The 24,183-nt window shown below is 46.4% G+C and overlaps 1 protein-coding gene across 3 annotated transcripts in view; it reads left to right on the top strand.

Annotated features, from left to right (window-relative positions):
• The window catches only part of LMF1 (lipase maturation factor 1), a 206,423-nt gene that overhangs the window by 70,283 nt on the left and 111,957 nt on the right, over positions 1 to 24,183 (top strand). For all 3 annotated transcript variants that reach the window (XM_076350797.1, XM_076350795.1, XM_076350796.1), the window contains one exon: positions 13,095 to 13,160. In XM_076350797.1, the coding sequence (XP_076206912.1) occupies positions 13,095 to 13,160 (66 nt within the window). The remainder of the gene's footprint in view (positions 1 to 13,094; positions 13,161 to 24,183) is intronic.

Raw genomic sequence — 24,183 nt, 5'->3', positions numbered from 1 at the left:
TACGCAGGGTACGTCACGCGGAAGGTCCTGAGGGGCACAGGGGGAATTTAGGGAAACTCAAGTGCATCTTTTCAAGTTGTGATTTGTGACTTGGCGGTCCCTCCCCTCGGTTTACTTTTTGTAAACAAAATTTCTCTTCCCCCCCCCTCCCCACTTTCCAGATTTCCCTTTCTGAATGTAACTACAGACTGAACCCCCCGAAGTCTGAGCTCTGCCTCTCTGAGCTGTTCAAGTACATCCTTGGAAGAAGCCGCTGCAGAACAGAGGAGTCCCGGAGCATTTTTTGGCAGGCAGAGACTTAGAAAATAATTTAAATCCTCTGGCATTTCAAGTCTACACAAAAGATATGTTTCCCCTTTTACAGGAGAAAAATAGGTCATTTGAAGTGGTAGTCTTGGGAAAGAAATAGTGCAAAAAGATTTATAATAATTAGCAATAAATTCTCATCCACTAAATTCTCATCATTGTTTCCTGGTAAATGTTGTCCATCTTTCGCACAGAGATGGGTTTTCACAGAGAAAGGATCAATTATTTGGATATCATTAGATATTTAATCTCTTTTTAAATTATTTTTACTTTTCTTTACTATTAGAGAAAATGTTTCTTTTAACCAACTGAAGCGAATTATTTTAGAAACTAGTGGTTCATGTTAAACTCTTCATTTTTCTTGTTTTGTTTTTGCTTGGATTCTGTTAAAAGTGTCATAACGTGGGTGGCATTTTAAAGGTTACTGGAAAGGGTGGGGATGTGATTAGCTAATAAGGGAGATGAAGTTTCTGGCAAAAATAATGAAGACTTTGAAGGAAACAGAATCTGGATGCCTGTAGTAAAATTGCATTAGATGTAATGAAATAAAAGTTGGGATTTAGGCGATCTCTGTAAATATAAAAAGAAGAAGAAGAAGAATCAAACGGATGTAGTTGTCATTTCAGTGACAAGCGTGCCCTGATCCTGGGCATTATGGCTCTGAAATTGAGAATAATTATTCTAATTTGTTTTATTACATTAGCGTGGGTAGGAGGGAAGAAAGGGAGCTTTCTTTTATGGCTTTCTCATTATTCATAGGCGAGCACGGTGGGGCCAGGCTCCCGACTCCCGCGCCGGGGCTTCATGGGAATTTTTGGAAAATGATGTCTGCAATGTTCTGACCTTTGCCGTCCCAGCTGCAGCCCTCCTCCTCTCTGCAGGGATCCCACACTTGACTCCTTAGCAACCTCCTTTGTGCCTCTGATCTCTCTCCATTTGTCTAGTAATAGCCCTTGGCAGGAAGACTTGTTGTTCCTTCGGTGGCTGTAAAAGGCAGGGAGCCGCTAATGCCAAGTACTTTTCAAAATCCCTTTCACCCACTCCTTGCAGCGCGTCTTCAAAGTCAATCAGATGCTGGTGCAGTCATGGTGGCTTCTCAAAGGGTCTTTCTGGTAGCTGAGGGAAAAACCAGCAACAAACAAAACAAAACAAAAATCAACACCAGTGACTTCTCTTTCAGAAAAGTGTTTTCCAGTCGGTCGAGTTGAGGTGCTTTGCAGTTGCCTTTCGTGGTGACTCCAGTTTAGCTTTTGCGCTGGGCCAACCTGCGCCCGTTGCAGCAGAATCTAGATGTTCACCTCTTCTATGGGTGGGACCTGTCCTGTGGGCTTACGGTCCTGGGGCCATCTCAGAGCCCGTCCCTGCCTGTGCGGGAGGGTGCCAGGCAGGTAGGGTTTGTTCACCTGGAGGTGGGTTGTTCCAGAGAATCTGGAGCCTGGTCCTGTATTCTGCTAATGTTGGACCAGAACTGATGTTCTGCAGATGATGGGGAAGTGCCATCATCGTGGCGCAGGCTTGGACCTGAATAGGGCTGACTGTGGGCTTTGAACCGATGCGCAAGGTACAGAATAAAGCTATTTAAACGGCAGTGTCATCTGATAAGCGTAAGCTTGTCATTCTCTGGCTAAGGAAGAGGTATTCTAGCCCGTTGTTTCTCTCTCTTTGCGTGGAAGAAGCAGGAGAGATTTGAATTACCAGCTGTTCATTTAATGAGAGGTTTGTATGAACATCAGGTACAGCTCTTCTTAAAGCCTTTAGTTTGCTGCTGTCAGAGCTGTAGAAAAAAGTTTCCAAAAAGCCTGCTACCTGTGTCACGTCTTCCCTGCGTGACATTTCTAAAAGAAAGGAATAAGACACCCCTGTGCAGCACAGGCGATCCAGATCGTCCTACCTGCGCCGCAGAGCTTGAACCCTCCAGCAGAGCCTGCAGGTGGGAGACGGGGCTTCACGCGGAGGGTCTGCATAGGTCTGGCCCAAATCCAGCCTCTGCCGCCAGCACGGTTCGTGGCAAGCCCTGCGCCAGAGCACTCTGCGGTTGAAGATTTGGGCTGATAAATTATGCAAATATTTAAAAGTATGCAAACAATTTCGATAGCCGTAACGCGAGCCTTGAGGCATAAAAGGACCATAGAAAATGTATTGAATTTGAAAAAAGCTAGAGCCCTTGCTGGTCTTGGGAATTAAATATTTTTCTGTTATGAGGTGCATTGGAAAAAAAAAAAAGGCATAAAACAATGTCGTGGAGTTCAGAGGCAGTTTTACAGGTCCAGCAGAGGGACTGTACCGCTGCTGTCTGTTGCTGCGGTAGTGTTGCACCCGTCAAGCATCTTTCCCCTGGCGAATGCAGCGTTTGAGCATGATATTCATTACTGAAGTTGAAATAAAATCCAGAAATCTTTCAAGATTTATCCTTTCAAATGCAGAAGAAAGCTGGAGCCAGGCGGGCAGCGAGCGGGCTGAGCAACCTGGTGCATAACAGCAGGAAAAGTCGGAAGTGCTTTAGTATTTCTGTTGTGGTCTAAAGGCATCGTGTCCGGTCCCACGGATTTGAGTGCTTCAGGTGCCGGGGTCTGGCGTGACTGAGGAGCAGCGTAGCTGGCTGTCCCCTTACAGCCCTGTCCTCTAGTCCTTAAACAATTTTTTTCTTTTTAATTTTAACTTTGTAAAGCTCCTTCCTCTTCCATGAACTTGGGGTCTAAAGTACAGCTGGTTTGTCTTTAAAATACGCTGGTATATATTTGGCTTTCAAAAGATGTTGAAACCACTTCTTCTGTGGGGAGCAGAGGCTGGCGGGTAGCTGAGTGCAGGAAGTGCAAGGCACCGTTTGGGATTTTCTCTGGGAGTGTTTCATATTCATATTATGAGAAAAATTAAAATCTAGAATTTAGGATTGTCCATCACTGAGATTTTTTTTTCTTTTTCGCCCATCTTTTGTATTGTGAAGACACAGAAAGAAGGTCTCTAAATTGACTCTGAATTTATAACGCTGGTGCCCTGTACCCCACCCTTCTCTCCAGAGCCGGTATCAATAGGGGTTTTGCAGACATAGCTTGAGTCACCAGGCTTTTTCTCGGCTTCCCGTGCTATTGGCCTGTCTGTACCATTTTTTTCAGAATTAATTTTGGGCTGAAAAAGTCTCAAAGAGTGCTTTGTTCCTCCTTGACACTCACTCCAGGGGAAAAAAAAAAGAAAAAGAAAAAGAAAAAAACCGTGGAAAATCTGACATCTGCATTGTAGAGAAAAATCAATAGATAGGGAGGAATATAATTATCCCCCACTCCTGAAAGAATTTTTAAGATATTTTTTGTAGCAGTGACTCATATCGGCTTAGAGCTTGAATGACATTTTAATTATTTAGGCTTTTTTTCATTTTGATTCACCAAAGTACAGCAGCCTGAAAGGGGTACAGTTGGGCAGAGCAATCTGCGTAAGATGAAAGGGAAGGATTTGGGGTGTCGGAGTTCAGCCGCTTCCCTCCCTTCGAGCGGCATCGGAGCGGGAGCTGCGTGGCTCAGGGGCGTGCAGAGCAAGATGCTGCACCGCTCCACAGCGACGGGTGATGGATCACCCCTGGGCCCGTGAATCATGTTTGCTGGCATCGAGTAAATAAGGAAACAGTTTTATCTTCTTTGGAGATGTTTTGCTCCTTAGGCGAAGCGTAAAATCCTTACGGAGTTGTCTGTGAGAGTGCATCCGTGGCGGCTCTTGAACTGATACTTGTGCTGGGGCTTGATCTTTTGTGGAAGGGGGGTCAGGGATGAAAGTGGGGCTGGCGGAGTTGATGGGGGAGAGGGAGCAAGGGCAATGCCGTGGATTTTGTTTGGGTGTAGGCAGGTTTAATTAGAAGGGGATCAGCTGATTAGAAAGGCAATTGAAAGGAGAGGGAACACAGGAGGGAAGGAGAGAAAGAGAGGTCTGAAGTAAAGCTGGACGTCAAAGACTGTGGCCAGCACCCATCTGCGTGGGGCAGAGATGGGGTGAGAGCTTAGCAGATCTGGCAGAGCTGGACGTGCCAGTTAGACCCACATGGACCTTCCCCGGAGGATGCTCCCCCTTGTCTCCGTTGGGGTGGCTGAGCTGCATCCAGGTGGGACGACAGCCTTGGGTTGTGCAGTGGGCAGCCGGGTGGAGGACCCTCAGAGGGGGGAGGTTGGAGATGGGTTTCTGTGATTTTCATTGTCCATGGTGGCTGTGACGTGGACACGGTGGAAGGAATCCTCTCCACCTGTCCTGGGATGGACCCGCACGGTTCCTACGCTCTGAGCCTTCTGCAGATCCAGAAGGTCTGGGGCAGGTCCTGGGGGTCCAGGGAGGGTTCTGCTTACGGAGCTTCTGCCAGTGGTAGCAGGGACCAGGCAGTCGTCACAACCCAGTGTTTTGCTTAATTCTAATGGCAGGAGCTAGGCATGATACAATAAAAAGGAGCAGTGTCCAGATGTGCTCCTCTCACCGAAAAAATGCAGTAGAAAAGCAAGGACCTGTTCTCTTCACATGTTCATCCTCTCTGTGATTTGAGAAGGCAACCCCCAGCATGTCACAGTGCAAATTCAGGTTTCGGTACCCTAAAACCAAACAGTGAGGTGCCTTTGGAGGATGCAACCGGCAGTTGCAGGGCTCGCATCCCTCTTCGGTTCTGCCTTCCAGTCCTGTGTTACGTTCCCTGTGCCACCGCGTGCCGTGGCCTTATGTTTGGGATTTCTGCCACGGTTTAATCAAACTCATGAAATGTAGAAATCAAAAGCTGTTGGTAAACTTTCTCTCTATGGCTTAATTTCCCCTGAAATCCCTTTTGTTGGATACTCTTTCAGTGATGGGGAAAGAGAGGGGGCATGTGAGGTTACTCAATCAAGCGAGACTGGAATTGATTCAGTGGGAGTGAAGGGGTGATTTTGATTTCCACCCCCAAAGTCCCCTGGCCGCCAGTTGGCAAACCTTGCAAATGTATTCAACAATCTACTGCATTTGAAAGATAATTTATTAGTCATAAATAGCTAGTTTTCAGCAGGCTGAGTTTTATAAATCGGGCTGGTTTGGTGCCTTGCTGGCTGGGTCAAGTCCTGCAGCAGGCAGGCAGGAGGATGAATTTTCGCAGTGTGGGTTTTGCTAAGAGTTTGCTGGGAAATATATATTTTTTTTTTTTCCTCTGGTTCCTTGTGGATCTGCTCAAGTGACCGCGTGGTCATCTTTCTTTTAACACTGTAGTAAGCTATCAAAGCTAGTGATGATGCTGGAGGCAAAATAGGGTCTTGTTCCACATAGCTGAAATCTTGTCTATGCCCAACAAGTAAAATAAAAGTACAGTGACAAAGTCATCCGTGACACCTGCGGTGTATCCCGGGTGCGCATCAGCTGAATTTGGGAAATGCTATTTATACGTGACCGTGAACGCATGGCGCAGAGCAGGGCTGGTGGATGGGAAGTGCATGGGGGCTGAGCGAGGACGGCAGAGTGGCTCTGGTGATTAAAACCAGGCATTTTATTGAACACCATTAAAATAAAATTAAAAAAAAAAAAGGTCCTAAATATAATTTTCCTTCCCCTGTGAAAAATGCTGGTGAAATTAATGCACTTTAATTGTGAGAGCCTGGGAGCCCCGGAGGTTGGTGTTTTCGAAGTACAAGCAGGTGCTGCATCTCCATCCTCCCCTGCGCTCCCCAGCCGTGCCCTAAAGGGAGCAAACTTAGTAGGGGAGAAGGTATTGGGCACATATTTCATTCTGGATGCTAATTCAATCCAGGGTTAACATTTTATAGTTCTCATGCGGACAGCAGCGCGAGGAGATTTCTGAGCGTGCAGAATGGCCTGGAGCCGCGGTCAGCTGTAAATTAATATGACAAAGATCTCAACTTTCCCCTTCCCCAGGCCAGGCTTTCTTATTACTGGAAGGGGCTTGTGCGCACATTCTGGCTGCCACGAGCTCGGCCGAAATGATCAAACCCCGGTGTCTTTGTAGCCACCATCCCATCAGTATGAATTTAATAATTCTGGTTAGAGCTGGATTCAAAGCAAGGCCACGGAGGTGAAAGGGCAATTGCTAGTTCACTTAGCCACCTGTTTCCTTCCCTTTAGCTTATATTTAATTTGTATTGCTGAATACCTTTCCCTTCTGATATGCAAGGCTTTGAAAGTCCCTTCACCCACCCCCAATGTGCAAACAGAGCCGGCGTTTCTGGGGGTGCTTGTTTTTTTCCTGGGGTTGTAAGCACGGGAGCATGCATTTGCCTTTATCACTGGGAAAAGAAAATCAATGGCTTTAAAAGCCATTTCCCTGTCCCTCCCCGACAGATACACACACTTTTTAGTTTTATCTAATGATTAGAGCGGATCATAAAAAGGGAAAAATTAAAAAATATTTTCAAAAATCCCTGTCTCCTGCCCATTAGTCTCCAATCCTTATGTCAAAATAAATGCAGAATTCAAGTTTTTAGCTAATGCTCTGCTAGCTCAGAACTAGAACTTCCTAAATTTGCCAACCTAAAAAAAGGAAAAAAAAATTTTCAAGTAATTTTGGAATTTAGAAAACAAGAAACGAGTCAGTGCGCTGAGCTACCTATAGCACATCTTTTCCGTGTTTCCCAAATGATTGCATCGCCATGTGACAATATTAGGAGCATTACGCCAAGCTGGAATAATATAAAAACATGTATAAGTGAGGACAATGAATTCTTACAATAGCGGTGACTTGAACTCACAGAGGGAGCCGCGTGCCACGGGACCGGGTGCTCCTGGCTGGCGCGAGGTACGGTGGGGATCGCGGCTTCGTTCTGCGTTTGTGCAGCATCCCGCCCGACGGGGTCCTGTTTGGTGACACCTAACTCCTCGGTGCTATCGCCTGTGCGAATAGTAGATACCCACATGCAGCGTGGCGTCATGTGCCGTTTCAAACTGCCTGGGATCTGGAGGTTTTCTTCTTTATTTCAGACTTGTGAAATGTGGTCGGTGTGTTGTAAGACAACCAGGAGTAATGACGTTACCAGCTGGCACGTAGCCCCCGCTGTGCAGGCAGCCCAACTTCGCAAGTTTAATAAAAAGCCAGGGAGATGGTTGTGTTGGACAAGGAGCCGAAAGCGGGATGAGAAGGGCTTTCCTCTTCTTCGTGACAGTGTCTCATTGTACTCACATCTTCGGGATGTTTCAAAAGAGCCGTAAAAGCTGGGATGGTTTAGTACGTTGAGGTGCGGTTCGGTCTTCAAAGTGAATTATAGTGGATAAACACTTACCTGTCACTTTTTATCACCCAGCAACTGGAGCTCAGTAAAGAGCTCAGCTCCTCAGTAAACAGGGGCTGGCAAGGCCCTGCCCCACGTACAGCAGCAGTTTCTCAGGAGTTGAGCAGCGGCTGCCCTTGGAAATATTTTTCTGCTTTATTGCTTACCTGTAAGCATGGCCACCTTCTGGCAGCATTAATTAGCGCTGAGCTAACAGATCAATTTTGATGTTGTATCAAAAAACACGTGGTACCTGAAGATGCTTGAACACCACAGGGAGAAACTGAAGTTGGGAGAGATGGAAGGGGACCAGGCTTGGCATGGAGGACACCAAACACTGGAAAATATGAAGAGGGATCTGCAAGTGTTGCTTTTTTTCATTTGCTTCCTGAGCCTTGAACTTATTCTTTACAAAAGCTAGAAACTTAAACATGTGAGAGAGAGCGATTAAGCTGGAGGCTGGTACAGCAGGCTTGTGGTAGCAGCTGCCCAGAAGCTACCGTACAGTCTAAATGCCTTTATATGTTCTTGGACTTTGAAGGTATCGGGCAGATCCTACTCTCAGAAAACGCCCCCCAAAAGTAACGGAAAAGTCCTTTGTTAAAACATTTGCACCCTGGTCTTCCTGACGGTCAGGCATTGCCTCCAACACAGCCTTAACGCAGCAAAACATCAGGTTTGTTCTTAAATTGGTCCCACCTAAGGCTGATCTGTGGAGTGCGGTTTCAATCATATACTTAAAACTGAGTGCCTTGCTGCACTAGAGCCTAAAGACGGGCTCTTTCCTTTCTCTCCTTTCCTTCTGCTCAAGCAAATCTGCCGGGAGGTGGCTGGAGGTATGAGACCTGACTGCCACGCGCGGCAGGAAGGAAGCAGTTAGAAATGTGATTTTGGGGTTGTGAGCCCTGCTCTCCACAGTGCTGCTAAATGATTTCTTTCCTTTCCTCGTCTTCCATTTAATTTGTCCATATTGTTCACCTCTTAAACTCTGCTTAATATTTGCCCCCAAAATACTCCTTGCAAGATGTTTGTAGCTTATGTCCAAATGAGAGGAGGGTCTTCCAGGTCTGCTGGAGTCTCGTGGGGTTTTCCCATGCGCACGCCCTCTGGCTCCTTCTCCTTCTGGTCCCTCGCAGGTCCCCTCCACATCCAAAGAGAGGACAGTTGGGGTGCATCAGAGATGCACTAGCCTCTGCTTCTCTGCGAGCAGGGGGTGGGGATTTTTCCCTGTGCTTTGATCTGTGGTATGGCAGCGTAATCTGCTGCAGCTGTGGAGTCCAGGCCAGTTCAATACACAGAGAGAAATCTTGAAAATGGGTTGGGAATTGTTAGCAGACTGAAAGAAATCCAGTGAATGTCAAACTCCAGCAGATGTGGGGATCCCCATTTGCTCCCTTCCTCCTCCTGTGCTCACTTGGACCCAGATACCTTTTCTCAAACTAAGTTTGCATCCTCAAGAGAGCAGGAGCTGACTTCCAAAAATGTCAGCAGAAGCCAAATAATTAGGGGAGAGCGTGTAAAAACAGAGTCCGTCTGAGCATGGAGCAGTAGGGTATGTCAGAGCTCGTCCTGGGTGTGGCCATACCCAGGGATCCACAGCTCTTCACAGCAGGATTATTTAGCGAGCCACCATGGCTCGTTCTCCTTTCGTGGTCCTCCTCAGCAGAGATGAAGCCACGGAGCACGTAGATTTTCGTGCACTACATGCTCTTGTTTCTTGGTACAACTTCATATGAAAACTGGAAAACTCACATGCCAGTGTGGGAGTGGAAGTGGACTTGAAGACAGCAGCAGGGTAAAGATGACTTGAAACGCCCCCTAATTATGAGAGTGGGAGTCTTCTATGCTGAAAAACAGATTTGATATTAAGAGCTCTAAATGACTTTCCTGTTTGAAAGCTTTATAGTAAACAAAATGTGATTAACTCTCTTAGTGACTCATTGCAGGAAAGATTTTGATTTTCAGTATGGTGCTTTTCTGTCACATACTTGTTTTAATTATCCCTGCTGAATAATAGAGCTTGGTAACAGCTTGGGCAAGGTAGGAGGGCAGGTCATCAAGATAGCTGTCCTTTTTTAATATTCCAGCATTCTTGCACAGAGCCTTTCTTAGCGTCTGTCCTGCCACTGACAGGGCTGCCGGCTGCGGCACATCCTGTGAGATGCTATCAACGTATCCTGTAATTGTAGAAAAGGTTTGAGGGGCAGAGCGAGCTGCGGATGATTCGGGGGGGAGATGAAGCCCTGACTATTGACAATGAGTCTGTCTTGTCCCTGCCTCCCCTGCTCCAGCCCTCGCAGAGTGATGGAGAAGAGAGTGACGGGATCTGCTGAGGAACTCATTAGAGAGTAAAACCGCAGAGCAGCCACCGGTACCCACTGCCCTGCTTTCCCATCCCGCGAGTCTTGTATGCCACGGTGCTTTTATCTGTGCCTTTACGGACTAGCTCTGCTTGGGGTTTTTGGTGGTGGTGCTGATGAGGGGTGTCCCTTTCATGATGATGCTGAGGTGCAGACCTCCCAGGCCAGGGTATTTCTATGTCTGAGCTCCTGGCGCGGAACCATCTGAGCCGTGCGTGGAGCCACCCCCAGCCGTTCCCATTGCAACTTGCATAAGACGACAGCATGTGCAAGGTTTGAAGGTGACTCTTTCTTCCGGAGGCTTCTGGGAGGGCCAGTGCTCAGGCTTCAGTGTAGCTCTCAGGGAGTTTTACGGGTCTGAAGGCCAGCAGGGATGTGCAGGGTACTAGCATGCCACAGGCTGCCCGCTCTCCGGGGAGGGGGCGTGCATCGCGCTGCTTTGGTACCCTTCCTCGTTCCTGTGTTGTGCGGAGCCACATCAGACACCACAGAAACCTTTGCCTTATTGCTGTCTTCCTTATCAATCACTTCTGTAAAATAACGATTACCCTTTGCTATATCTCCTTGTTCATCCTCGCTGGTTACGATGGCGTTGATTTGCTCTGTTGCGTCTCCAGCATTTGCCTCTGTGGGGTGATGCTTTTCCTGCGGCCGATAGTTGATGCTGAGAGCTCGTAGGGAGCGTGCTATCTAGCTGGCGTTTTCTTGGTTGGCCACAGGATGGTATTGTGTACAAGTGGCCCTGCCGGGGGGAACACACTGACTTTCATCCCGCTCCATGAGATGTGCCGTGAGGATTTTTGGCTTTTAGTGCCTTAACTCTTCCAGGTTCTCCTGGTTTATTCTTGGCTAAAAATTACAGGATGTAAGTTGTCTGGATTCACGGATTTTGAAAATGTGTAGTAGTTTCTGTTTGCTGTCCTCTTCAGTTAGCATTGGCGTGAAAAATATTTCATTTTTTTATGACTAGGGAAAAAAAGGAAAAATAATTGGGAACAGCAGATGGGTGAAATCTGCTTGAACTCAGCAACGTGCCTGACAACAGGTATAATTTAAGGCCGTAAATAGCCCTATTGAAGGCTACTGGGGCCACCCCTATTCACAAAGACATACATGTCTAAACATCACCTGGTACAAGGCTCAGACCAAGAAAGGTGCCTCTTTCCTGTTAAGTTACCTGCCAAATAAGCTTGTAACTATTTTTGTGGATCTTTCTTTGCTTAAGAAAGTCTATGTTGCGTTAAGCCCAAGGTCCAACTAACAACTTATATTGTCTCCAACAGCAGCCATTAACAGATGCTTGGGGAGGAATATAAAACATCGAGTGATCTTCTGGGGCAGCTCCTCGAAGCTCCTGGCAGTCAAGTGGTTAGGGGACTTTCCGGGGAGAGGTCGTGTTCAGAAGTTACCTTGAGCCTGTCCTCTGGGAATGTGTCTAATTCTTTTTGAACACATTTGTACTTTTGGCTCCTATAAAGTAAATGATTTGCTGTTTGGAAAAGTACATCTTCTGTTTGTTTCTAAACCAGCTACTCGATCCTTCCATCAGATTGCCTTTACGTCTTGTATCAGGAGAAATGGTCAACAGTCGTTCCCAGTTGACCCCTTCTGTATCAGTCAGGAGTTACTAGACTCTGCTCTGTCGTCTCTTCTCCACGCTCAACAGCCCTGGGCTCTCAGATGTCGAACAGCCCATACACAGCCTTGGGAACTGGATATTTCTGGATATTTATTTATGAGGTCTGGACAGTTTTGGGGGGTCTTTAACTGGAATTAGGAATTTTTCTTGAGCCCCAAACCTGCTAAACTTTGTTTAATGCCGCAAGTGAAGATTTTTTTTTAGCAATTTGGATGAAACCAATAGGCCAGGATGTGCCATAGTGCTGGAATCTCCTCCTCCTTTGAGCTCTCAGATTTTAGCACTGAAAGGTCACTGGTCTCTTCTTGAAAACCTTCCCTACTGCAAATGTAAAGAAGCTTGAGGATGCTCCTGGTGTAGCCGGCAATGGGTCCTTACAGAAACTCCCTGTATTTTTCTACTAAGGAAGGCAGGAACATTATAATTAGGGGCAATGTCAGAGGTAGGCAAATACCCCCTAATTGTATGCAGATGATAGAGCTGGTTCAACCTTTTGACTAGTGAAGCTTTCCTCAATTTGGGATGTTGTGATCCTAATCAGGGACCTTTCGCCATACATCAAAGCCGTCAGGCTGAACCCGCATACCTTCAGGCTGGCACGGCTTGATTGCAAGGCTTCCTGCTAGCAGGCTCATCCCTGGCCAGGTGTCTTTCCTGCTGTGGACGACTGATTCCTTTCTACTCTTCATCACTGAGGCAAAGAAATTTAATCCCAATATTACTGCCAGCCCTGGAATGGACCCACTGATTTGGAAATTTCACCCTCTCATTGCCCTGAAATATCAGTGCACGGCAACCTCTGATACCTGCTTATTTCATTGCCAACCTCTAACCTAGGGTGGAGCAGACCTGTCATTAGCGCATTCATCTGTGTTTAGATCTGTCAGCTTCCTTCCCCTTCTCCTCTTTTGTTTCTCTAATTACTTCGATTGCATCTCTGTATCCAGCTCAGGGCTGGTGAGGCTGCGGGGTCCCCATCCCAGCCTGTGTCACTGTTTCCTTTTCTATAGGCAGCAGAGGCAGCTTTGCGAGAGGGAGACAATTGGGTCTGGATTTTAAAATTGTGAACACAGCTGTGTGTAGGTCTGCAGGTAACTTTTCAGTCTGCTATACAGAGATGTCCCAGTGGCAGAGCCTGGTTTTTCCTGTTGCTTCTTGATGCTCTGTGCCTCCCTGCCTCGTACCCAGCAATGCTGGAAGCCGATGCTGGGAGCCCTGGGCTGCTCATAGCTGCTCTGCAAAAGCTCAGGTGTGGGTAAGGCGTCTTCCAGCACCCTTTAAGTGACGTGGCATATTCCACAGGGATTTTGTGTCCAATTTTCAGTAAACAGGCAGTGGAAGGAGTCATGTTGGAGCCCTCGTTGCGTTATGTTCCCTTGGGGACAACGACTGGGCCTGGGGTGCAGATGTGGTGGGTCTCCGGGGGGTCATTCCAGCCTCTGCGCTTCCCTGCCGTTACAGGCTCTCCCTGTAGTTTAACCAGAGTATTTGGCATCTTGAGATAATACCTTGACGTACAAGATCAAGTAAAATAAAATATTTGTAACTGTATTTTTTGTCCTTTTTTTTTTTTTCCCCCAGGGGCTGATTAAAATTCGAGGAGATCGCTGCTGGAGAGAGTTAACTTGCATGGATTATCACTACGAGGTGAGCGATCTGCACATTAAAACTAATTTCTTTTGTCTGCTTTACTTTGGTAGAAAAATTTTCTCTAACCTTTTCTCTTCTGCCAGGCAGCTCTCCATATTTTCTTTCTTTATCACAGCCTTCCATCTCTGGCAACGCAGTCAATGTCCATGTGTTAGCTTGGTGATGCTATTTTTCCCAACCACAGTCCTAAAAGCCCAATTTCTCTCCTTCCCTCCCGTCACCATCATGGACTGATTCAGGAGCAAACCTGAGCCTCGCTGAGAACTCCCTGTGTAACAGTGCTACAGGAGAGGAACAGAAAGGAGTTTTCCATAGCATTGTGCTGAATGCTTTCTGCTTATGCTTCCAAAATGCGGACATATGTAGACAGAAATAGAGCATCTCAGCGCTCTCCAAGATGCAGAGCACTAATTGTTGGCAATTCAGAATTACACGGTTTTATCTTTTTGACATCTGTTTCAGTGATTACATTGCGTTCTGATTATAAACTGTGGTTTGTATTCTGGCTCTGAGTGTTGTCTCCTCTTTGATTACAGAGAGAGGGAGCTCAGCTTCCCCTCTCTTTTTACCTATATTTTTGCATTTGCGTTTTGTATAAACAGTGTTAACAAAGAAATTGCTGCGTACAGCGACGCTGCACTGGGCGAGTAGCCCTGGTTTAACGAAGGAAACAGTACTGAAGCAGTATTGCCTCCTCCAGATTAACATCGCAGCCACTGAAAACGGCACACTACGTTGTAACGCCTCTGATCTATAATCCACGTCCATCCAACGAGCGGGTGAGCGCGCCGCATCTGTTAGCACGAGGCTGCGAAGTCTCAGCCTGGTGCTGCACTTGTCCCGTGTTGGTAAGACCTGGGTACCTCTTCGTGCCTCAACCACACAGTTATTTTCAGCCGGGAGGCCTGAGCTGTCAGTCCCTGGAGATGGACCTTTGGGGTGACATTCTCAGTGGACCTTCATCACGTCTGGAAACCATTTCCCCCTTCCAATTAAAGCTGGCAGAGCCTGACTTCTCTGACCTGCAGAACGTGTTCCAAGGTGTTGCCTATGAATTACTTTTTACGGGGTAGGCACGCTGAGCAGTGGAAACGGGGACGCTCGTACAGGACCTTTGTCTTTCCACCCTTGTGTGAAGAGAATTGCACGTGAGTGCCAGGGGCTACGTTACCAGTCCTGTTACGGGATTGGGATTCTTCTCCCCAAAATAGGGAAAAAGTCTATCAGTTTCCCAGGCACTGACACCTTTATTTTTCACTCCTGTGACTGAGTTAACTGGTTGCATGTTTTGAAATGGAATTTTGCAGGTCCAGAAAGCTGTATCTGCCTTTTCAGCTTTAATGCTCCTTTTTTTGTTATTATCATTTACTTTTAATGGGGTTTTACCCACTGAATGCAAGGGTGGGTGTTTCACCACCCTTTTTTTAGGGTGGCCTTTTACAAAGGCTGCTGCTTGTTTGGCTCTTGTCAGACCATCGGTGTCCTGCTTCATTCCGAGTAAAACTTTGGATGCAAAGACCCTTCAGTGCTGTTGTTCTTAATCCCGAACACAAAAGCGGCTGCGGTAAATTGTCCTTCTTTTTTGCCTGGCAGCGCGAGGGCTCTGCTCCGTGTGCTGCCAGGCACCTGGCAGCAGTCAGAGAAAAGCCAACTCAAAGCGAGCCCCCCAGAATCCCCCGGCCGGCTCCGCTGATGACCCCAGCCCACAACAGTCAGCCTGCGTAATCCCAAATATTTCAAATCAAAACCAGAATCAGTTCTGTAGCCCAGAAGGCTAATTAAGACCATTCCTGTCATATCCATAACGCAGGATCCCCAGCCTGTGCAAGTAATTGGGAACAGGGGCAGGGGGCAGATCACATTATCAATATCAATTATTTTAATCCGCAGCAAAGAAGCTGCAATAAAAAGAAAATGAAAGAGGCCAAACTTTGTCTACTAGCGATAACAGACAAAGGACTGCAATTCACCTGCTGATTTCAACCAGCCAGAGGGAGGAAGAAAAGGGTGAAGCTGAAGATACCTCTGTGAGGGAGGGAGGGAGCTGGGAATCTGCTCGTAATTAGGATGATAAAACTGGGTATTGGACCAGCTCGTAAGTGGACCTGGGCCAAATGTAGTCTGCTGTGATGTATGTTGGCCACCCCAGCTCTCCTGTTCCAGTCCTGAACTGCAGTCCAAAATCTACATGGGCTTCTCTGCCAAGAGAATTAATGAAAACACATGGCCTCCATCTCTCGCGTGGTGAGCGCACCCTGGACTATTTATTTGTAGTAGAACCAGCAGCTATGCTCGTGGAAAATAACATTTCCACTTTTGTCAGGAATCGTCTATAAAATAGTAAAATGTTGTTATGGCTTGGGTAATTAAACGGAGCATATTTTTCTTCCCTCTTTCCTTTCTAATGTGCAGGGCCTTAATCCCAGCCTTTATAGAGAACTGTTCCTCAACTGAAGACTCTCTGTTTAGAGGGCTTACGATCTGTGACGCTGTGTAATTTGGAGAGGGAAATGGCAGAACGCATGGTTTACATAGGAAAGGTATTTTCCTACCAGCCTAACGCTCCTCTGATCCCTGAGGAGTAGATGGGCTCCAGTAAGTGTGGAAGAGAAAGGCAGACACTGATGGCGATGAGAAGACTTTGCTACACCACCATACACAGCCTGGCACGTGGAAACTGTCTGGAGGCTGGGGTGAGGGCTGGGGGTAGAAACACTCGGCAGATTAATCGTGGCTCTGGGTGCCAGGAGTCCCAAACTCTAATCCTAGCTTGGCAAGACACCGCGAACGGGGAATTTAACCTCCTTCTGCATTAGTTTCTTTGCTAACGTGGCCAGAGGCTCCGAGGTAGGTGCATACGTTTGCACCCTGGTGCGCGCACAGGTCAGGGTTCCTGATGCCCGTTGTGCCCCGGAGCTTCACGTGCAGCGGCGTCCACATTAGCATGTGAAAATGGACATGCCTGGGTGGTTACTGGCAGGTGAAGTCCTGGGGTCTGACATGCCATGGGCTTTATTTATCATTTATTGGGTTTGCCGTCGTTTCACTGCTGGCTGTGGTTAGATGGCTTGTTTTGCTATAAGAAGTCCCAGTAAAAGGGAGGCTTTTGCTCAGTGAAACCTGTTCCTGATGCAGTTAATGCGGAGGGAAGCTCCTTCTGGGTTTTAGGTCTGTTTGTCATCATGATTATTAAGCATTTATCTACTGTGTACACAATGGTTTACAAATATGCGTGCAGCGGTTTGCAGACTGGAGCTAGATTTCTGCTTCCACTGGAGCGCATGGCACGGATCCCACGGCATTCGGCAGCATCCCGCTCGTTGGGCGAGACAGAGCAGCCTCGGTTCCCTGCTTGTGTGAGCGGAGAGACGTGGCCGAGCGTGTTCCCCTGCCCCTGCCTGTCCCTGCCTGCTCCAGAGGGCATCCTTCCCCCCCTGCAGAGTGCAATAGCTCCCTCCCATAGCCAGGCTCCCATATGGACCAGGGAAAAAGTCTGCTACGGAAGGTTTTGTGCCACTTGAGGCCATTTCTGGAGCTTGTACAGCTTGCAGGACATTGCCCAGGCATGGGCTGGAGCAGCTTTCTAACTGCTGTTAGTAGGTACCAAGACTGCAAGCCAGGCATGGGATCGGAGAGCACCAACCTGCTCCCCAGGGGCCTCTTACCATTCCCTCCTGTGCCAAGCTTTATCTGGCCCAGGCTTTGCTGATTCTGGGTGTGCTGCTTAGCTGGCACAAGCACAATGTCTTAACATGCTCCAAATGGAGCAAATCCTCTTGTGCAAGACCCGTATTTTAAAAGCTCCCCACCAAACCTGCAGCTCTCCAACCCTTGCGCTTACACTGCAGAGCACCTTGCAACCATATGTCTTGGCACAGGCCAGGTTTGAGTGGCACGGGCAGGAGATGAGCATTTCTGACCTGCAGCCAGTCCAAACGGAGCTCGTGTTTTTGGATGCTGGTGGTGGTCTTGGCAGAGTAGTTAAGCGGATAATCTTAGGGGTTTAGAAATGGGGAAGTCCTACATGGTCACATCCATTGCATCTCCCCACATTCCAGTGCAGAAGTACTCCCCGTGGGATGCAATCCAGTGATGCATTTTTATAATGGCTGCCAAAGTATTGTTGCTTTTTAATTACAGACAGATACCTTGTAAAATTCAGCCACCAACTGGTAGGAACAGCTGCCGAAGCAGCTGCTCGGGCAGGCGAGCGCACGGAGCGGAGCCCCGCTGGGCGTCCTCCTCCTCTGCCAGCTTTGCTCTGAAGCTGCGCGGGAGCTGTTAAACACATCCAGGGGGCCCCTCGTGTCCCGGTGGCCTGTCCTCAGCTGGGACAGTGCTGGGTGAAGCTCAGCAGAGGTGCGAGCCATGGCCTGCACCAGGCAAGGAAGCTGTGGCCCTTCCGCTCGCTACTGGAACAACTCGTATTTTATATTTTTAATTCTAAGATAATTTTTTTTAAGTGGTGTTTTGAAGGGAATGCCTTTTATCTAAGAGTTTCTCAATGATTGGCATCCTTTGCTGCAGAAAGCCAGGCTAGGAAGGCAAACTTACTGCTGAGACAAAGATGAAGCAGAGGGATAAAGGGAAAGGAAAACAAAAATCCGCTCCCGAAGCAACAAAATCTTTGTCAGCATTGGAAGTAAGACCGGGGATTTGCTTCCCTGCTGTGGAGTTATCTGTAGGTGCTCGGGATGGGTCGGTTGCCACAAAGCAGGAAAGTTTGAAGGACTTTGCTGAACCAGCCTCTACTTAATAACTGAGCCCCATTTTAGTTCTGAATTTGTCAGTGCTGCTGAGAAAAGCTTTGTTCTTTACGTAAGACGCTGCGCAGCTACAGAGGTCACTTCTTCTGATTTGTACAAATTGTCACTAATTATTCTGTAACTGTTTTTCTTAAATAGAGGCTGTCAATCAGTGCTCCAGCTTCTGGCGTACAGCAGCTCTCCAGTTCCTGGAGAAGCTCTCCAGAGCACAATGTCTTTTGTACCTAATTAGGGGCTTGCTGACTGATAGCTGTGCTGATAAGGATGAGAAGGAAGCTCTAACTGCTCTTGAACTGCCTCTTGATTTCTTTTCTCCCTTTTCTTCACTGTATTAGACCTTGTTAGACTTTTCATCTAGCTTTTTCCAACCTATTATGAAACAAAAATTAAATAATATCTAGCAATTCATTTTGATAAATCAGAAAACGATCTGCTTTCATGATCCCCGATGTCTCAGGATGGCTTTTATTCCAACAGTTTGCATTGCTGGAAGCAAAAATGTTCCTAACAGGGAAGCAGGTACGCAGATCTCACGCTCAAAATGTATGTTTTAAAGTTACAAATTAATATGAGGGAAACTGTGCTGAATTAAACAGAAAACAAGAATATTTAAAAGGAGTGACCATGCAAAGCATTTTGGAGATGTTCTTTTTAAGAACATTATAAAATATTTATGTAGCATCCTAAGTTCACAACCATTGGCCCTTTACAGAATTTTCTCCATTCTGAAGACAATAAAGGTGAATCCTGGCAGGACTGATGGTCACAATAATGAATTCTTAAGGCCAACAAAATGTATTCCCAAGCTGTGGCTTCACTGTGGAACTCCCAGGTCTGGCCTGGCTGTGGGAGCTCAGGTTTGACAGGTGGGCTTTCCAAAACTGATGTCTTCTGGGGGAAGCACAGATCTTCCCCTTCCAACAGCCACCAAAGGGAAACCAAAGAACCCACCCCGGTGTTTCTGGCACGGCGTGGCTGAGCTAGTTGGTAGGCACCTTTCCCCCTTGCTGGTATGAAAGGGTCTGATTTTGTTTCATTGCATGCAGAATAACTTGCACCTCTGCTCCTTCCTTCGTGCAGGGCGTGAACTTGCACGGTTTTGCGGATGGATTTTGCTGGTTTCCCTTGGGACAGGAGGTACCGAGTTGCAGCAGTTGAATTACCGAGGTCAGGGCTGCTTCCGAGTCCCGGCACGTGTGTTATCAGATGAGGTTTGCTGCAGAATTGGTTGAGGCTTGGAGGAGGGACAAGATGCAGCCTTGACGTGGGGAAATTGTACAGATTTTTCCAAAAGCGTTTGAAAAGGGTGTGGAAGTCTAGCAGTCCGTGCTTGGCAGGGCCTGGGGTGAGCTCAACGCTGCTGGACACGTGGCTGTGAGCCCAGGGCGACTGCCTGCCCTCAGCATCTGGGAGGGCTTTAAGAAGTGACCATGGGATTTGGTAGACATGCTGTGGGTTTCTGGAGTTGCTCGCAGCCTGTCGTTACTTGAGACAGTAAAATTTGTACTCTGAAAGCTGTGTTTCTATAAAAATACGAGTGAAGTGAGTTGTGATCCATCTCTGCCCTCACTGGACAACTTGCCCTATAGAAGCCAAAGCTGCTGTTGAAGAATCCTCCATAAAGAGAGCAAGGCAGAGGAAACGCGGTTCTGCCCATGGTGAATTATAAATGCAGTTTGTTTTCATCTCCTGTTTTAAAAGCAAACTGTTCTTTAAGTTAAGGCGACTGGTACCAAAAGGAAGAGCATGCTTGTGTTCAGCTTTTTTTTTTTTTTTTTTTTTTTTTTTTTTTTTTTCCATTTGGTCATAAGTTTTGAAAAACGACCTTTTCAGAGGCATAATTGAAAAACCAGTTGTCCTCATTCACACGTATCGAAGGGCTGCTTAGTGTGGATTTGAAGCTGAGGATTAGGTGCTTTCTTCTGGTTTTTGGTGACTTGCATGATGTCAGTGCTAGCACTGGAAGAAGGGCCAATTCCTGACCTTGCCTGTGATCAATTAAGTAACAAGATCCATCATAAGGTAAGTGCATGAAGCAATAATATTGGCAGATAAATGTCAACATGACATCAAAAGCTTATTATGCTGTATCTGGATTTTGTATCAGGCTGCTGCAAGAAGGTCTCTATCTGAGACGGGTTTTCAGATGAATGCCAGGTGCTCTGTGTTGGATGCAAGACATCTTTGAATGCAATTTGCTAGAAATGTTTGTTATTCCCAACTTTGGGCTGGGCTCTGTTGTTCTAACAATAGTTAAATGTGCACATCGCTTAAAAAGAGAGGGAACAAATGCTTTTAAAGGCGGAATTTGTGCTCAGCTTGGGAAGATAGGTATTGCTAGGCTTGTACAGGTCGGGTTTACTGGCAGAAGCAGAGATTCAGTGACTATATAACTTCCAGCTGAGCACTTCTCGGAAGGAGGCCCGGTTTTCCAGAGTTTGGGCGCTGGCAGCGGGTTCTGCTGCAGATGATCAGCGCTTCTGAAAATGAGGTCTGAGCTCTCGAAAGCTGCGAAGCAGTAAATTTTCGGAAGTGTAACCGTCCTTGTGGAGCTGCAATTTTAGAAGACGTAATGATAAATATTGGCATTTATGCCCAGTCATGCTGCTTTTTAAAAAGTGAAAAGGAATACAGGTCTTCTGCAGTCAAAGGATGCTCCAGAAGAACTAGGGCGATTAATAACATTGGACCTTAAGCAGAACAAAAGCAGATTTCTACTTGCAGGGACATGGTAGGTGATATTTTATTCCAAGCAGAGCAGGCAGGGAAGCTGCTTTGCAGAGTCATGCACTCGTGAGAGCGTAGGTTTACTGTCAGCAAGTGTTTGGTCCAGGGGTCTGGCTTGTATTACCCTGAACAGCAAACATGACAGACGAATGGTAAATGGATTCCCAACCACCTCAAAGTCAGCATCAGTTCAGCTATCGTCTTCATCAGGACCAGGATCCTGGCAGTGAATTTAGGAGAAGGGGGAGGAGTGTCTGGTCAGGGAACTATCGAAATAAAAGGTAGAGCTGCAAATCAGCATCATAAAACAGACCCAGCATCTTTGGCCCAGGCTCAGGAAACCACATACTACTGAAGTAAATTGGACATAAGCAGGTGCTGAGAGAGAAACTTTCAGAATAGCTTTAAAAGGAAACTAATGGCAGGAATTGGAGGGATGGGATAAGCACGCAGTAAGTGATCCCTCCCAGACGCCAGCTACCATGGGCGGCAGAGCGCCGGTTTTATTTATCTCTTCGGTGCAGTTCAAGAACTGCTTTTCTCTGTGCGTTTCTTCACCAAAAGTAACTGTATTAAAACAATCAAAAATAAAGTGAGCAACCTCTGTGATTCTCACTTTGGTATAAGCCAGGCAGGTTAGTGGCACCTGCCACTTGGGTCACCCACCGCTTCCCACCAGTTGCCCCAGCTTTCCCCTGATTTCCAGCAATATTAAAACAAAATAAGATAAACTAGCAAAAATTTAGTGGAAGTGCCCCCCAGGGAACTTTCTGTTGTGAGCCTTTTGAGGTTTTTGAAGCGTAGGAAGACATTATCCCTCCCCACTGCCGGGATCAGCAGCAGAACTGTCAGTCACACGCTATAAATGCATTGGGAATATGCCAATAACGTTTTCAGCAGTAATACAATTCCTCTTCCTGGATTCTTTTCTGTTTTTCTTAAGGATTTGTTTTAAGCCTGGTGAAAGCTTCCTGTACAACTATTGGATTTCATCTCTTCGTTACACTCTCCCACTGTTTCAAACTCGTTTACAGACCACCCAGGACCCTCATCACTTACCTTAAAGATTCTCCTCTTTTCTCTTCCTCCCCCCTCCACCCATTTGGTCTTTTTCAATCCTAATCAGATTAATCCTTACAACCCACTTCGCAGCCACTTAATCAGCTCTCCATGCTCTGACCCCGTATGTGGCTTTTATCCTGCTGGCCAGCTTCTCCAGCGGACAGGAACGATGGAGCCCATCGCTTCCCTCTGCCTACCAGGGGCTGTGGGGAATAATCTACTGCTCATGAAACGTTCAGGACCCAGGGGATTTGTCAGCTTTGAAGATAACAGAGGCAATGCTCCGATAATTATTTAAATTGTGGATTTATGAGCTAGTTAATGGTGTGTTTTAAGAAATCTGCGAAGAGAAGAAAGATGACAAATTTCAGTGCTATCTGGAAGACAGAAACGAGAGGGGAAAATGGTAGAAGAAAATTTAAGAGCTTTCCAGTCTTTCCAAGTAACATGTCTGTTATCTCTCTTGCTTTATGGACAAGAATTGCTCAGTTGGCCTCCCCGATATGGTGTCAGCAGCTCCTCTGTTTCTGCTACGGCATCTTGGTCCTCCAGGCTCCACAACCACGTCTACCAGGCAGGACTGGCTGCCTGGCCCGGGACCCTCTGCTGTGATGGGGCAGCCTCGACACCCAGCTTGGGACTTGCTCAGACCTTGCCCAGAGCCCTCACGCAGGTGTACCCACCCCTGCATACTCCGAATGGTCAAAACTAGTCTCCATGGCAATAAGTATACTAATTTTTTATCATCCTTTGTGGCATGCATGGACATTAAATACTGCCTTTTCTGGTCTCCCGCATAGCAACATGCCAGCTGCAGTCTAGGGAGAGCTGGTCTTCTCATCCATTCCTACCTTCCCCAGTGTTTGTAGGGGATTAACCATCATTCCAGTTCCCTTGCTTCGGAGACCTTTGGGATGATGCAAACTGTTGGTGTCTGCAAAATTTAGTGCTCTTCTTTTTCCGTAGTGTTTGCTCTCAACAGTCCAGAAGTCTAAGTGAAACTGAAACTTGAACGCTGCGATTTCACGTAGTATCAGCTGCAAAATGGTGTATGCAGAGCTCCAACGTACAATTAAATTATCCAAAAAACAGCCTACATCCTTGCCATCTGCTTTTCCAGGGAAAGCAAAATAACTACATGCTTTTAATTGCAGATAGAGTTTAAACAAATAGGGTGTTGGTTTACAAGCTGGTGCTTTCTTCTTTGGAGATCAGATTACATTTTTATCAGATTATGAGAAAGTGCTACTGTTTCATCTCTTTGACTATTAAATGTGTTAAATTGTTTAATGAATTTTCACATAATAGAGAAGCCTGTCCTAATTTAATAAGTAAAATATTGAATTTGTTGCCTACAAAATAGCAGACACAAAAAAGTTCTACTGAAGAAGCTGCGTCCCCAGTGGTGGGTGCGTTTGTGCATCTCTTCTCCGCTGGTCTCTTGCCAGGATTTTCTTACAGGAATAACCGTAAGAAGCTATTCCACTTCTCAGTTTAACACTGTATTAATTATTGCAGGCACCAAAAATTTTAAGTTCAGCTTGAAGTTTTATTTCCACGGAAATGTTGGTCTGTCCAGGAGAAGGACCAGCCAGCGGCAGAATTTCATAAGTAGTAGAGCCCTTCCATTCGCTGGTGAAAGTTTGAATTATTTGCATATCTTCTATTTACATTTAATTTATGCTGTTTCCATGCAATTCTCTGTGTTTTCCAACTTTCTGTGTTGAACATATACTTGATTTGAATTGCAGCACACAGGTAACGTCACTTAAGTAATGAGGGGGCTGATGGCCCAGTACAGTTCCCATACACATTTCCCTTCCTACCGTAGATCTGGAAGAATTCCACATATTTCTCCAATAAGGTTTTTTTTTTTCTCTCTTGCAACTATTACAGCGCTCACAGCAAGCCTCGTAACTCCGTAAAAAGACAAGTACAGCGTTAGGATGGTGCATGAATGAGTTAATAGTAAGTCTCTGCTGTGGTGTTTTGCTCCAAAGTCGTGTGCGCCAAACTGACCTTTAATCTTGGAATATAAATCACTTTCCAGTCCTATTATTTGTAAAATCCTACAGGCTTGCAAATGCACAAAAGAAGCCTTTGTCTCTTATTAATTTAATTTATAGGTTAAAGTTTCAAATCAGTGGCAAGCAAAAGCTGATTTACTATTCACTTCAGGAATTGCCGTTCTGGAAAGCACGGCATTTGCTAGACTGCCTCGAAATTGTGCTATGTAATTAGGAGCTTCTGTAATTATATATAATGTAATATAATTTGCTTATCTTTTTTGGTATGTATTATACATAAAAGCTGGGAGGGTAACTCAATGTGGATTAGCTCTTTCAACCCTAAAAACTCGACAGATCAATAAAACCACTGTTTTTTGTCTTATTCTATTAACATTGTGGCAGGATCAATGTTTTCAAGCATTTGAAGTTGCTGCCCTTTTCTTTTACGCATAGAAT

Source organism: Aptenodytes patagonicus, chromosome 13 (assembly GCF_965638725.1).
Source record: "Aptenodytes patagonicus chromosome 13, bAptPat1.pri.cur, whole genome shotgun sequence".
Taxonomy (NCBI): Eukaryota; Metazoa; Chordata; class Aves; order Sphenisciformes; family Spheniscidae; genus Aptenodytes; species Aptenodytes patagonicus.
This window is presented reverse-complemented; position numbering and strand designations above follow the sequence as displayed.